The sequence below is a fragment of the Camelus dromedarius genome, chromosome X (genome assembly GCF_036321535.1).
Source record: "Camelus dromedarius isolate mCamDro1 chromosome X, mCamDro1.pat, whole genome shotgun sequence".
Lineage (NCBI taxonomy): Eukaryota > Metazoa > Chordata > Mammalia > Artiodactyla > Camelidae > Camelus > Camelus dromedarius.
Genome location: NC_087472.1, coordinates 88,125,912 through 88,141,519, shown reverse-complemented (window position 1 = coordinate 88,141,519; position 15,608 = coordinate 88,125,912). Strand labels below are relative to the sequence as shown.

At 36.3% G+C, this 15,608-nt stretch overlaps 2 protein-coding genes across 2 annotated transcripts; both read left to right on the top strand.

Moving 5' to 3' along the window:
• The first annotated feature begins 3,613 nt into the window (after positions 1-3,613).
• On the top strand, positions 3,614-4,204 carry LOC105089410 (serine/arginine-rich splicing factor 2-like). Its single transcript, XM_064482936.1, has one exon. It carries the CDS (start codon positions 3,614-3,616, stop codon positions 4,202-4,204), a length of 591 nt encoding a protein of 196 aa, XP_064339006.1.
• A 6,442-nt stretch (positions 4,205-10,646) lies between these two features.
• LOC105089412 (E3 ubiquitin-protein ligase RLIM) lies at positions 10,647-14,003 on the top strand. The gene is made up of 2 exons (XM_010980463.3): positions 10,647-10,890; positions 12,367-14,003. The coding sequence occupies exons 1-2, from the start codon at positions 10,647-10,649 to the stop codon at positions 14,001-14,003; spliced, it is 1,881 nt and encodes a 626-aa protein (XP_010978765.2).
• The last annotated feature ends 1,605 nt before the right edge of the window (positions 14,004-15,608 follow it).

The window sequence follows — 15,608 nt, the reverse complement described above, 5'->3', positions numbered from 1 at the left end:
AATTCTCAAATCACCTCACGAAATACGTGATCCTGTTTATTACAACAGGTATTAAAACGTGTTAAGAATTATTGCTCCAAATCAGTGTGAAAGGAGACAGTAAAACAGGCATATGTGTTTCCTGACTCTCAAATCAGGTATAAGTCCCTTAGATAACAAATCTCTAAAGTTTCTGAAATTATTCTTTACTTGATCCAAATCATATAGTGATGATCATTTTAAATGAGTAAATTGTTGCCAGAGAATTGAATCCAACACAGCCTGTGAATTATCATTTTGAAAAGGACTTTCAGTATTTTAAACGTAGTATGTTTCAACAAATTTGTTTAAATTTTTGTCAAAATTTAAAAAATGAACATTTGAACAACTTTAGGTAATTCATATTTTACAGTTGAGATAAAACGCAAAAATCAACTGGTTTAACTCCCTCATTTAAGTGCGATTAAAATCTGAGACCAGGAGTTGGCTGTGTCAAGTACTGCAGCTTATTTATAGTGGAGCCAGGCCAGGAATCTAAGTCCCCAAAACAGATTCAGTACTCTCTCTCTCTGACATAAATAAAATCCAATTTTCATGAAAAATATGTCTTGTTCTGATGGAACTAATTCATGTAAAAACAAAGTCTTTTAAAAGGATGAAAGTACATACAACTTTTAACACTTCCAACATGTATATTGTTATTTTTGTTAATTAGGACAAAATATTCATCAATTCACCTTTACCTGGGAATGGTTTCTCTTAACAGAACTCATGTAATTAAGAGATAAAATCCTTTTTATTGAGAAAGTGATAAAGGAAATTGAACAATTAAAAAAATGGATATTATGTGTCCTTTAATAAGCCATGACATAAATTCTTTTAAATTTGAAAGAATGCAAAGAAAATCAAGGAGTACGTAGAGAACTGGACACCTAAGTTATCTATTTCAAAATAATTAGCAAAACTATCTCCTGGAGTGTTTTGGAAAACAGCAAGTATACCTAGTAAACCCATAAATTTGGCTAAAGAGATGTCTAGAAAGACTGAAAAAATTAATCAACTTCTTTAAATGCCTCTGATAATATATGAGAAAAGAGATAAACTAAAAAAGAAATTATTCAGTTGTAGAAAAGAATGTAGACAAAGCATAGAGTGCCCAGGATAGACTTCCCAGCTAAGAAAAAATTCAAAGGTAAACAATGGCCTCAGAGCAAAGAACAAAACATGGACAGTAAAATGCATTCTCAGGGTAAAGAAGTAAAAACTGTAGCTATAGATCCTTTTTTAAGATCTCAGAAAGATGTCAGAGCACTCCTCATCAACTGTCTTTTGCTAGGCAACCCACATCAGCCTCATAGGTGGCCCAAGGTAGATAAGGACTTGTCTTGGAATGAAATGTGGGTGTGGATTTTGCTTAATGGAGTGAACACCCAATAAAATCATAAGCAACTTAACAGAGAGAGAGAGAGAATGAATCTGTGCTATTAGAAGCACAATAAGCTTAGACTAAAAGGGACAGACACAATTCAGAATGAGAATTCTTGATACCCTCAACCTGTGCACACCAGAAACACGTTAAGAAAGCTACTCACCGACAAACACGGACCATTTACTTTAAGGAAGATAGGGTGACTCAGAAGGCTGAAATAATATACCAGAGGTCCAATTGGTGACCCAGACAATGGGAATGGGCTCTAACCAAGGAACTGGAAGCATGTGCCCAACTGAATTTTAGAATTACTGAAGACTGTTCCTTTTCTTGAATAGAATTGTCAATTAAGGCCATCCTATACCTATCTCAATATTGTATGTAAGATGCAAGAAAGGCAGATAGCCAGTCTTTTTATTTCACAGGTCTTCTGATTAAGAGGAATAAAACTCAAGGAAATGCACCTGAAGAGTCTCTTCTATACCTAGACCTAATTAAGATGACAAAGTCCTAGATGTTCATACATTACTATAAAGAAATAAGAGTTTAATGGTCTTGGAAGGAGATAAATGTACTTGTTGATGTGAGACAAATGTAAATATCATCTGTCCAGAGGACTATGGTAGATTAAAGACAGCTACAAATCCTTCACACTTCTTTCATTGAGAGATTCTTTTTTCCTTCTCTGTGAACCTGGTCTGGCCTATGGTTGCTCTGACCAATGGAATATCACAGAAGTGATGCAGAACTGATACTATACCCTGGCATGGGCCTAGACTTTAAGAGGACTGGTGCTTCTACTACTGTCTCTTATAAACGTGAGCCACAATGTAAGAAATTAACTACTAGACTAGAAATCTGCCAGGCTAGCTATGTGGAACAGTTCTGAAAAAGGTGAAGGGGGATGGCGAGAATAGGGAATGGGAACCAGCCAACAGCCAGTAGTTCCAAACAAGCCACCTCAGTTGCCCTGGCCAATTCAGCTGATATAATGAAGAAATAAGCCCTATTGTCCCCTGTCTAGATCCTAGTGCCTTAGAATTGTGAGATAAAATGATGATAAATGATTAAATGTTTTCAGCCACTAAATTTTCATGTAGGCTGTTATGCAACAGTGGATAACCAGAGCACATATATATGAATTAATAATGTGCAGATGTTGTCATTTTTGCTGGAACCCATGACAGGCCACCCCAAAATGTGCCTCCATGGCATATTATTTTGAATTTAAGTTACTTAAGAAATGGCTGATATACGAGAGACACTTTGACACTCCACCCCCCAACCCCGTCTCCCTGAAAGGAAGAGAAAAATCTCTCATATGAAAGGTGCCCTCCCTGCATCTGGAGGTAGAAGGATACTTTCATCACCACAGATTGGGAATTCTGACCAAGAAGTCTTATAAACAAACCTTATTACTTTAATTGACTACCCAAAGTCCAAACTCTAAGGGTCTTCACCAATTGAACACCCAAAGCCTAAGTTTCTTCGTCTAGTCAATTTCTCATGAATTTATTATATAAAAAGTATAAAAGCTGCCTGCTTTGGCTACTTCTTAGGTGCCATTTCTATGAGATCTCTGTGCACAAGAATTAAAATGTGTTTCTTTTTCTCGTTAAATCTGGTTTGTGTCAATTTTATTAGTCTAGCCATAAGAACTCAAAGAGGGGTAGGGGGGAAAGTTTCCCTCTCCCAGACCCTTGCAAAGAGCACACAATTATCACTGAAGGTGAGAAATACTTAATAAAGGACTATTTTCTACTCCCTATCACTGTCAAGCTTATTTATTAGAGTCCAATAAAAACGATTCATGAGAAAAGATGCCTTGTTAACCACGTACTTCATCACATAATTATATCTGTGTATAAACTTTTGTCCATAATTAAAACTGGGTGTTTAGATATACAGTGGAAAAGTCACAAAATGATGTTATAGTCACGAACTTTCACTTTGAAAACAAAAGAAAGAAAAACTGATACATAGTTGTTCCTCAGGCAGTTTCAGCTCTGAAAATAGTCCGGGCGAATTGAACTTTCTGGTGTCTCTAAGCAGTCACACGCGGAGGACAACTGACAAAGCGGAGGAGCTTCGGCCAGAACAAACCCGAAGCAACCGTTATAGCGCGTGGATCACTCTCACAGCCTTCCCAGACTGCAGCTTTCCCAGAATTCAGTTTGCAGGGCACAGGCTGAGCTCTCAAACGCCATGAGTTACAGTCGCCCTCCTCCCAACGTGGATGCCATGATCTCCCTCAAGGTGGACAACCTGACCGATCGCATCTCGCCCAACATCCTGAGGCGCATCTTCGAGAAGTATGGGCCCATCGGTGATGTGTACATCCCGCGGGATCGCTTCACTAAAGAGTCCCGTGGCTTTGCCTTCGTCCGCTTCCTCAACAAGCGCCACGCCGAAGAGGCCATGGATGCCCTAGATGGGATGGTGCTGGATGGCCGTAAGCTGCGAGTGCAGATGGCACACTACCGTCGCCCCCCAGATCTCCACCACGGCCTTAGCCGGGTAACTCCTCCCTACAGGCTCGAACACCAGAGCTGCAGCCCAAGGCTTCGTCACCGCTCTCGTTCCAATACCAGGAGCCAATCTCGATCTCATGGCCAATCTCGCCTCAGCCACTCAAAGTCTCCATTTCGCTCTCATGACCGATCTCCATCAACCTCTACATCCAGATCTACTCGAAGTTCCAAGTCCAAGTCCTCATCGGGGTCCGGATCTTCCTCAGTGACCACCCCCAGGTCTAAGTCCAGAAGCCCACCACTAGAAAGACAGTCCAACTCCTGATCGCAAGAGAAGAATCCATACAAGTTTCCTGAAGAGGAAGGAGCCATGCCCTATTAGGATAAGTCATTAGCAAGCAACTTGAGGACTGGGGGGGCGGGGGGAGAGCAACATTCTTGGTTGACCAGAGTCCTTGAAATAAGCCACTACCTGTTGAAAAGGTTATTCTTTAACATGTTGTGTAACTTTTTGCTTGTTTTAAGTTTTGCCTTCAGGGGTAAACATTTTAAATGGTATTTTGTTGCTGTTACTCAATTATCTTTTAAGTTAGTGAGGTGAACAACTTCAAGTTATTGGTTTGAATATTTGAGGTAAAATTTCACTTCTCTTTGTATACTGCTTTTTATTTGAAAGTAAACAGACTGTTAATCTAATTTGTGGCCTCCTGACTTTAAAAAAAAAAAAATGTGCAGCCTTTTCCTGTTGAGTAGTCAGAAACTGCCGTGATTGACGCAACATTGCCATCATTCTTTTAAAAATAAAGAGCCACTTAAAGTTACTGTTAATTTACTTTTGGATTTAAATGGTAATCTGGACCTGCATTGGTATAAAAACATTTACAATGAAAAAAAATTATTGTTTTGAAGGATTATTTATCAAACATAGTTATAATCTCTTATGTATTTTTGTGCACTAGACACAGGTGTTTAGCAGTTGAGTAATGCTGGTTAGCGGTTAAGGTGGTGTTTTGTAGTGCAGAATGCTTGGCTATTTCATATTTTCTCCTGATTGCTCCTATATAAAGACACTGTGCTGTGCAGAAATAAATGGTTACCCAGTTTATTAAAAAGCCTGACAATTTCACGTTCAGTCACCCAGGCCTTGTGTGTGTGTGTATGTATATATATATATAAAAAACAGAGCATACAGCGAAAACATCTAGCAGGTATATTTAAAAGTAAATACACCTTTATTTTTTCCTTTCTCTCCTAAAGTGGTAAATCTGATTGTCTTCATTTATGAATTTAAATGTGAAAAATGTTAAGAAGGAAATGATTTGTAACTTTCTAAGTGTTAATAACATTTTGTATCTTTTTGTTTATTCATATACTGTACTATAACTACCTCCTGAAATTTAAATATTTTTCCTGTTTTAAAAATTAAAATTTGTTGTGATTATATTCTCATTTATAAAATTGTGAAACAAAAAGATATTGGAAGTCATCCATCTTAAATGTCTTATACACAAAAATTTTAAAACAACTGAGTACCAACCTTCAGAGATCCAAGGTATAAATATTTTAATGTAGTAAGCTAAAATCAAAGTCACACACATCTGCAATTATATTATGGCTTTGATCCCCAAGCTGGGTATGACTTTACCTGGGCTCTGCTCTGAATCTTCCTGAATTGTCTTCTATGGCCCAATACTCCATTTTAACTTACTGGCTTTGAATTAATCTTGTGGAAGACAGTTATTCCTAGCTTGGCTTTGGAATTTGGATCTGCTCTGATTCCCTTGCTTCTCTTTTAGCTCAGCATTGCTGGTACTAACTCTAGCCCCACTCAACATTTCCCCTTTACTTCATGGTTGCCAATACAACACTCTGGTTCAGACATTATTTTCTTCTTTTTTTCCAGTTTTTTATTCAAAACACTTGACACATCGCTGTGTAAGCTTAAGGCATGCAGAATGATGGTTTGATGTACATATATTGTGAAATGATCACTACAGTAGTTTCAGCTAACATTCATCTTATATAGATACAACAAAAAGAAGAAAAGAAAGGAAAAAATTTCTCCTTGTGATGAGAATACTTAGGATTTACTCTTAACAACTTCCCTATATATAATACAGCAGCGGTAGTTATAGTCATGTTGTACGTTATAGCCCTAGTACTTATTATCTTATAACTGGAAGTTTGTACCTTTGACCACTTTTCTCTAATTCCCCCTCCCCCACTCCCCACTCCCCTGCTTCTGCCTTTGGTAACCACAAGTCTATTCTCTTTTTCAATGAGCTTGCTTTTTCAGTTTTTTAGGTTTGTTTTTTTTTTAATATTCCACATATAAGAGAGATAATACAGTATTTGCCTTTCTCTTTCTGACTTACTTTTATTTCCTATTGCCCAATTCTCTTTACCTGAGAAACTGACAAAATCAAACTTTGAAAAATAGATTAAACTTTCACATATGAGAGTTTAAGAAAGTGGAGTCTAGAGAGATTAAATGATTAGGCAAATAATGTATTAATGATTGGACTTCAACCTAGGTCTCTAAATTCTCATCCCAATCCTCTTTCCTGGATATTGAATTGCCTTTAAGTACACTGAATTGAAATGATGTTTGGCAACATCAACTGTGATATTTAGGAACAAATATTAAAAACAAGACTTTAAAGTATACAATAACTATAATCTTGTAGGAATTCAAAGTTTGAGAAGTACATTCAAACTGCAGAGGAACTTTCAAACCTTAAGTGAAACAGACCTATTACTAGTATCCAGAAACTACACTTAAGCAAATGGTTATTAACCTAACCAAACATCTGTTTAAACTTCTAAAACACATCACACATATATATGTGTACACACATATAAGCACACAACTACTCACACTGATTAAAACTTTGCTAAACATAGGTATCCTAAAAATCCCACCAGGGAACTAATTGGTCACATAATATTATGTTATTCTTTATTAAGGTATCAGTGAAAGACATTTTAGTTCCCACCAGTACCATTCTGTTTCTTAATATAAACCAAATGTTCAGTGGTACTTGATTTCAGGACACTTTCCATTCACTTGAGAATATTCATTTAAGAATATTATTGGGCGAAGGTATCAGAATACATTGTATAATATATGAAACACACACAAAAATAGGGACATTTTGAAAGGACCTCATGGTACAAAAGAGTAGGAAATTTATCCACAATATTAATTATATGCCATAACCTCATTTTATTCATATCAAATGAAAATGACTGCTCATTTCTTTCAACTAAACTACACATAATTTCAACATCAAATAAATACTTATTAAACAAATACATGACAGAAGAAGTATGCTTTCTTATTTTTTCATAAAAACTAAACTCAATCAAACACAAACTGTATAAACATGTTACCTTCAAAGAATGGACAAAAGCAGGTAAGTTTTACATTGGAACTTTGTTATAAATTATTTGTTTTTTCTTCCAGTTTTATGGAGATACAATTGACATGTAGCACTGTCAAAGTTTAAGGTATACAGAATAATGATTTAACTTATGTTGGGCAGCAGAAATTTTCCTCTACCCTTCTAGGTCTTTCTGGCTGGTCTAAGAATTAAATTCACATGAGACATATTAATAGGAGAAAATCAAACAAAATTTAATAACATGTACATATGGGAGCAATCCAGGAAAACTGAGTAACTGAAATGGCTGAAAAGCTCACCTCAAATACCATCTTTAGCTAATGACCAAAGAGGATGTTGGGGGTAGTGGTTTGAGACTTCAAAGGGGAACAAGGCAATTTATATGAAGATGGAAAAACAAATGTTTGGTAAATGGGCAATGTACAGACAATGAGACACAGAGTGGTCTCTGATCTCTAGGCCCTGCTGAGTTTCCCCTGCCACAACTAGTCCACATTCTTTGCAGGTATCTCTGGTGATAGCTCTATTGGGGAATAGGCCCTCTATCTAAAATGTTTTTAGGCACTTAGGAGCAAGGTCAAAGTTTCTTCCTGAGACATTTGGGCCTAGATTTTCTTCAGCTCAAAATAATCTGCATGTCAAAGAAACATTTTGGGTTGGCAGGTTTTGCTTGCCTACACTTACATGCATAATGAAATGATTACCACAGTAAGTTTGGCGAACATCTATCATCTCAAATAGATATAAAATAAAAGGAAAAAACTATCTTTTCCTTGTGATGAGAACTCTTAGAATTTACTCTCTTAATAACTTTCATATACAACATACAGCAGTCTTAATTATATTAATCATGTTGTACTTTACTAAATCCCTATACTTATTTATCTTGTAACTAGAAGTTTGTACCTTTTGACTACCTTCATCCAATTCCCTCTACCCACTTCTGATAACCACAAATCTGATTTCTTTTTCTATGAGTTTGTTTGTTTGTTGAAGTATACTTGACCTATAAGACTATGTTAGTTTCTGGTGCACAACACAGTGATTAGATATTTCTATACCCTACAAGATGATCACCAAAAAAAAAAAAATGATCATAATACATCTGTCATCATACAAAGATAATACATTATTACTGACTATATTCCCCATATTGTACATTTCATCCCCTTGACTCATTTATTTTGTAACTAGAAGTTTGTACCACTTTATCTCCCTCACCTATGTCACTCATCCCCTGACCTTTTCCCCTGTGTCAAATTAGTTTTTGGCATCTGATTAGATCACCAATCATATCACTCTCCTGTTAACAGCTATTAGAATCTTTCCAAACATAAGTGGCAGAAATCTTTCACAAACTTATATATAAAAATGAAATACATAGGTTTACAGATCTAAAAATCCTAAGGCACATCTAGTTTCAGGTATTTCTCAAAATTTTTCTTGTTATCTTGCTCTTTCTCTCTCTGTCTTTGTTTTCTTCTCTTTATGTCAGTTTTCCTCATTCTCAGGTACATAACATAGCCACACGCATCTTTAGGTTTATATCCTACCAGCTTAGCAACCAAAGTGGAAAGTGATTTCTCATTTTCAGTAGTTCTAGCTAACATCTCAGATGTAACTTTTAAATGTACTTTTGGTTACATGCCCATGCTTAAACCAATTACCATAACCAATATGAGATATGCCAATTGGACGTGGCTGCATCATGTGTCCATTCCTTTAGGCATGGCAGTGAATTCAGCTAAACTTAAACCAACTGGACTAAGATTGGAGAATGGGTTTTCCCCCATGAAAATCAGGATGCCATTAGCATAAGTTGTTAAGTGGACACTAAGCAGGCAAAAACAAAATCTACTGCTTGTTCTCAAAAAATAGCAAAACATCTTAATCAGTGCCCTATTTCTCACATTAAAAAAAAAAACACCTCAATTTATAGTTTGTGCCAATTATTCTTACTGGGATTAATTTCACAACATTTCCAAGCCAACCCCCAAACTGTGGCCACAGTTGCCCAAACAAGCCAAGGTCTTTCAAGTCTATTTATTCCGTCTGACAGCCTCTCTTTAACAACACATATCTGCCACTTCCTATCTATTGAAACTCGTAATTATATTTAAAGATTCAGATTTAAATACAGTATCTCTGTGAAACATTTCCCAACACCCATCAAATAATCGTCACACAGTTCTGTGTACTTATGTAATACTACATATATAAACCTATTATAACATATAATATACTGTATTTTGAAAGTTTCTATGTGGTGTTTCCCTCACCCAGAGTGTGAATTACTTGGGAGTACAAACTATTTCAATAACTGACATATCTGTAGTTGCTAGGATAATAACTGACAGTTTATGTTGGGTGGATTAATTACTAAATAAGTCAAATTGAATAAAGTCTCAAATTCAGTAGCCAAATGTTGTCTTTACATGAATAATTTGAATGTAGACATCCCAAACAAGTGTTAAGTAGGGCTGGTAATATGAGTCCAGAAACTAGAGGTCTCCTTCAGATAGAATTGCAAATGAGTGTTATTTTATTTTCAGCAAACATCCTGGCTGTACTCATTACAGTAGGCAAAATAACTATTATGAATCTGTTTAAAAAGTGCCTATGATGTCCTGGCTAGTTTTGTTTAAGTAATATTTATAACATTTATGAGAAAAGAGGACAAGAATGAAACCAGGTGCTATCGTGGAGAAGGAATTCCCTGGATAAGCAGAAAAACTTGCCAAAGTTTTGGTGTTTTCTATTTGTTTGCTTGTTTGTTTGTTTATTTGTTTTAAACAGAAGATTGAGGGATCATATAATGTAGATGAAGCCATTAAAAGTTAAAAGGGAGAAGACACACTAAAGAGATTCAACTAGGGCCCTGGTAAATTATCAAAAATTGTGGATTTTCTTAGTGAGAGTTTATGATTTGAGGAATTCATGAGGAGAAAAGACAGAGGTCCCTAGCCTGAATAAGCCTCCTGAAAGCCTGAGAATGGGCTCATGTCGCGGAAGCGAGTTTAAGGATGGTGTTCTGTACATTATAAACCCTCACAAATATCGGCTGGCTTTGAATGACGTGACACCTAACCTGAATCCAGCCTCTACTTAGTAACAAAGGGAAAGATAATGGATGCCTAGGAAATGCCTAGAAAGCACAGGATTGAGGCAGGTTCCAACCACTGTCTCACCAGAAGCTGTGGTACTGAGGTAAGGGAAAGAGAAGCGGGAGGAACATATGCGGCTGGGGATACGACTCAGTCGGATGCATATGCGGACACTCCAACGGAAGTAAAAAGTGAAGAAACGGAAATACGGTTCAACAGTGTGTCGTGAAATTCAGATAATTTTCCACTTTTCATCAAGATGCAGAACTATGATTCCAACGATGAAGGAGACGGAGCTTCAGCCCAGTTCAGAAGTCAGATGGACCAATTAGTTCGGGAAGAAGATTTCTACCGATTCGTAAATAATCTGAGTGAAGAAGATTACAAACTTATGAGGGATAACAATTTGCTAGGCATCCCAGGTGAAAGTACAGAAGAAGAGTTGCTGAGAAGACTTCAACTAATTAAAGAAAATCCACCACAAAAGTCAGATGAAAACACAGGTATATTTTGTTTCAGGGGGAATACAATGGGTTGAATAAGGAATTTTGTAATAGAAAGGACGGGCCAAAGATTATACACAAGCGGCATAAATTAATTTTGTAAGTAACGTCTGATTGAAAAAAAAAAAAAAAGAACTGGCATTTACTTGATTTTTGGTGAGAATGTCAAGGTTTGTTTTTTCCCTGATTCACACTTGGGTCTTTAATTGGGAAACAGTGCAAAATAGTCTATTGGTATTTTTCTTGGTTTTTCCACTTCAATTAAAAGTCCCTCCTTCTTCCTGAATTATCTTCCAAATAGATGTGTAAAAAAGCAAAAAGAAATATTTCATATTCTAATCAAGTGGTTCTCAACTGGGGGAAATTTTGCCCTCCCCCACCCCAGGGGACATTTAACAGTATCTAGAAATAAGTTTGGTCACAGGTGAGGCATGGCTGTTACTAGCATCTAGTGGGCAGAGGCCAAGGATGTTGCCAAATATCCTACAATGCAAGGATAGCTCCCCAAAACAAAGAATTGTCCAGCACCAAAATGTCACCAGTGCTAAGTCTGAGAAACCCTGCTCTAACCTCAGGTCTGATACCTTCTCTCCCAGTGTGAAGTAGAGAATTTTACTATCTAATGAAGAGAATACTATAATACTTTGGTTCTTGAATATGGTCTTCTGTGTACCATGCTAGGTTCATTCTATTCATTTAATCTGACCTTCAATTCAATGTCAATTCAGAATCTTGGTAACATTAAGTAGTATTCAAAGTTCAAATACTTTTAAACCTATAAAACTTGTTTAAGAATGTGAAAACAAATATATGTATGTATATGCATGACTGGGACATTGTGCTGTATGCCAGAAACTGACACATTGTAACTGATTGTACCAAAATAAAAAAAAATTTTTTAACTTGTTTATATTTGGGCAATAATCTTACATTAAAAAAGTATGCATATTTATATTTATTTTTTGATTACATAATAATCAAAAGCACTTAAGTCAAAGGCCTAGAAGTAGTAATGTTGGAAACTAATGAGAATTAGACAATAACGTAAATTGAACTAAAATACTAGCACTGTACCTTAACTAGTGTTTACTTTGTTTAATTGTATTAGTGTTTTGATGGTGGACTGAAAAAGTATTGTCCCTTGACATTCCTGCCATGTGGTACACAGGGCTGTGTATATGATGAAATATTAAATTCCTCCAGATTCTCTTTTAAAATTTGTTCTAAGTTTATCTAGGATTAGCTCATTCTTTTCAGATGGAATTGAAACTTTCCTGCCTTTATTTATAAATCTAAACAGTGTAGTTTATAAAATACTAACACTATAAATGTCAAATTGATTTAAAACATCTGAGTATTTAAGTTCTCATTTTTTGTTTGCTTCTGAAACAAAGTTTCAGAGTGCTATTTTATGATGGTTCTAATTTTGATAGTTTCTTTATGCCCCCCTTGTTTTGTTGTTATTGTTGTTAACAGGTATAGAAGACTCTTCAGACGATATGTCTAGTGATGACTCCCTAATATACTTGCTTAACTGTTATGACGAAACTGAAGATGTGACAAGCGAACAAAGAGAAAATCAATCTTGGAGAGAAATGGGCCAGATTAATCCAAATAGTGATGATTTCAGATTCAATCTAGAAGTAAATTTTAACCTTAACAATGGGAGCCAAAATCCAGACAATGAATATGTAGCATCTAGAGGAGAAAATATGGAAAACAGCCAAAGGCAAGGAGAAAACCCACAATCTGAATCATTATTTACAAGACCATCTAGATCAGAACAAAGTACAAGTGAAGCATTAATGGAAGTCCCACCTACCAGAAGTCAGAGAAGAGCAAGAAGTAGGACCCCAGACCATCGGAGAACTAGAGCAAGAATTGAAAGTAGGACACCTCCAAATTCACCGAGGGAAATTTTACAAAGATTTCATCATGATATTTCATCTCTGACTTCTGAGCAGCCTCTGGTAAATGAGACTGAGAGATTTTCTAGAACTGAGTACCATGAAACATTGCGACAGCAAATAACTGGACTTGAATTGCAAAATAGGGATCTTATTGATACTTCTAAAACAAGGAATGCCATTCATGGAGAATGTTCTCCAGACACAAGCAGCAATAGTGAGTCTTGGGGATTTAGAGAAATAAATCCAACCATACCCTTCAACCTTGAAGTAGGGCAAGTTTATCCTGGAGTATATTCTCAGAGAGGCAGCATAGCTAGTAGAACATCTGAGACACCAAACAACACTGTCACTTTAGAAAGTGAACAAGGAGGACTGAGGCGTATGTTTTCACATTCCGAGCAGGCACATGTGAGAGCTTATGTTAATACCATCAGTAATCCCATTCATAGAATTTTAAATACTACTTTAAATGATACAACATTTGTTCCAATTCAGAGCACGTCAAGACAGCCAATGACAGGATTTAGTGACTCAAGTAACCTCATGGAGAGTGACAGTAATTTAGAGCCTAACATCTCACCTCCAAGTGAAAACGCGGAAAGGGCAGAGTCACCAAATGGAAGAGATGGTTCTAATGGTAGTAATAGTAGATCTGATTCCAATTCAAATCCTAGCTATGATTCCCATTCAAGTTCAACACTGATTTCTAGTTCAAGCTCCAATTATATGTCTAGTTCTGGTTCTAGTCCTATTTCTGATCCCAGCTCAAATGATGCAAATCCAGAAATTAACTCACTGATATTTGAAGGCAACGAAGAAAGAAGCTTATCATCTGGCTTATCAACAGTGGCCAGGCGAGAGAGTAGACAAATGACCCCAGTAATATTTGATGAAAGTGACTCTTGGCCCTCCCTTAATCTGGACCAGATATTCTTCTTAAATGATGATGATCTATACCAACCTACAGGACTCAGCAACGCACAGATCGACAACTTGGCTGTAACATCTTTCAGTGAAAATGATGCATTAAAAGCCTGTAGCATTTGCATTATGGAGTACACAGAAGGCAACAAGCTTCGCATCCTACCTTGCTCCCATGAATATCATGTTCACTGCATTGATCGCTGGCTGTCTCAGAACTCTACCTGTCCTATTTGTCGTGGGCAAGTAGTGGATTCCAGTGAGAGAGAAAATTCTAACTAAGATCTGGATTCTCAGCTACGTACAGTGTTATAGTGATGGACAAACAATAGTCCTCATTCCATTTTTGGAGTTATGCTTAAATACAACAACCTGAGTCTAATCTAAATCTGAATCTGTATGTAACAATCTGAACTGAATAATTGATTCCTGAAGGAATTATTGGACTTTACCCAATTTCTGTTCTAGAATAAAAGGAAATATTAAAAAGCTAAACAATATTATCCCATTTGACAATAATAGTGAATTTCACACCATAGCAGTTCACTGTATTTCAGTAGAAACTTAGCATGTACACTGGGATGGAATGTTCCTGTTTCTATGAGAGAAATGTCTTAATGTTGGTCTCTTAATAAACAGACTAGCTAAAGTGTGTAAAGGATGAAGGGAAACCAAGAAATGATGAAGTATCTCGAGGCTAGCAACTATGAGAAGCCAGTGTTATAGCCACTAGGCTTGTAGGGGCATAGAGAGATAGTAGTTTCTGCAAGCCAGAATGTCTTATAGTGGTAGTAGAAGGCCATCCAACAAGAGCTGTAACCTTAGACAATGGCAGCCACTGCCAACTTAAAAGTTTGTAAGGGGTGAGGGGTGGTCATGGAAATAAATACCGTTAACTTTTTTTCCTCCTGAGTTGTCATTTCTTGTGAATAGTTCACATTAGCCAAACCCAACTTGAAGACACAGAGGGACTGGTTGATAAAGCTGATAAAGGTCAGCCTCCTGGAATCAGGGTAGAGAAGGATGGGGAATAGATCAGAAAAGCAAACAGAGACCATCTACCACAACCAGCATTTCTAACTCTCTTCAAGCCCAGTCTGTGTATGCTTTCTTGCCTCTTCCCCTTGCTCTACATTCCACTCTATGACTCAGCTCTTTACAACTCTATTTTCCTTTCTACTCAGATCTTGTATCATAGAACAAGTACACTTCATCTTCACAAGTGATAAGATGACAAACCCTTAGAACTTAATTACTTTTCTCTTAAACATGTCACATTTTGGTTTGCTGTGGTTGTAAACAATTAAGGAAAAAGGGCAATTATAAGTATTTCTTTAATTCTTGCTTCTTAAGTATACTCAAGTTCCAATTTCTTTTTACATATTAGTTTATTCATATAATTTTTTTAAGATTATTTCTTAATATGTATGACTTTGAATCTTTGTGTGAATGATCCAAAGTAACAAAATGCTGCTTAAAGCCTCCCAAGTTGCAATATGAGAGCCTTAAAGGTAAAACCTGAGTTCAAAAACATGCCTACATAGTTCAGTTCTGTCTTCAGTAAAACTACTACCCAAAACCATGATTATTTAAAATCAAAATTTAGGTCATTCTTCCTTCGAGTCTAAACATATTAAAGAATTTTTCTCCTAATTCAATCTGAAAACTATTTTTTTTTTGGGTATATTGGCCAGTCTAGCAAATTTGGCTTAAAAATTTCAATCCTGGTTTAGGTGAGAGTACACCTAAAGCAATAATCATAAATTTTGTACAGTGTGAAACCTATACAAATGTAGACCATGTTAAGTATAAATCTGCTCTAAAAATTTAAAGTCAGAAACATCACTGACCTTTTTTTTCAATGTGAACTGCTGGCAGCCACAGTAT

Bases quoted from the DNA above. Each gene is read 5' to 3' on its own strand.
- LOC105089410 (XM_064482936.1), top strand. From the start codon at position 3,614: ATGAGTTACAGTCGCCCTCCTCCCAACGTGGATGCCATGATCTCCCTC.
- LOC105089412 (XM_010980463.3), top strand. From the start codon at position 10,647: ATGCAGAACTATGATTCCAACGATGAAGGAGACGGAGCTTCAGCCCAG. The intron at 10,891-12,366 runs GTATATTTTGTT...TGTTGTTAACAG, and splicing joins AAAGTCAGATGAAAACACAG to GTATAGAAGACTCTTCAGAC.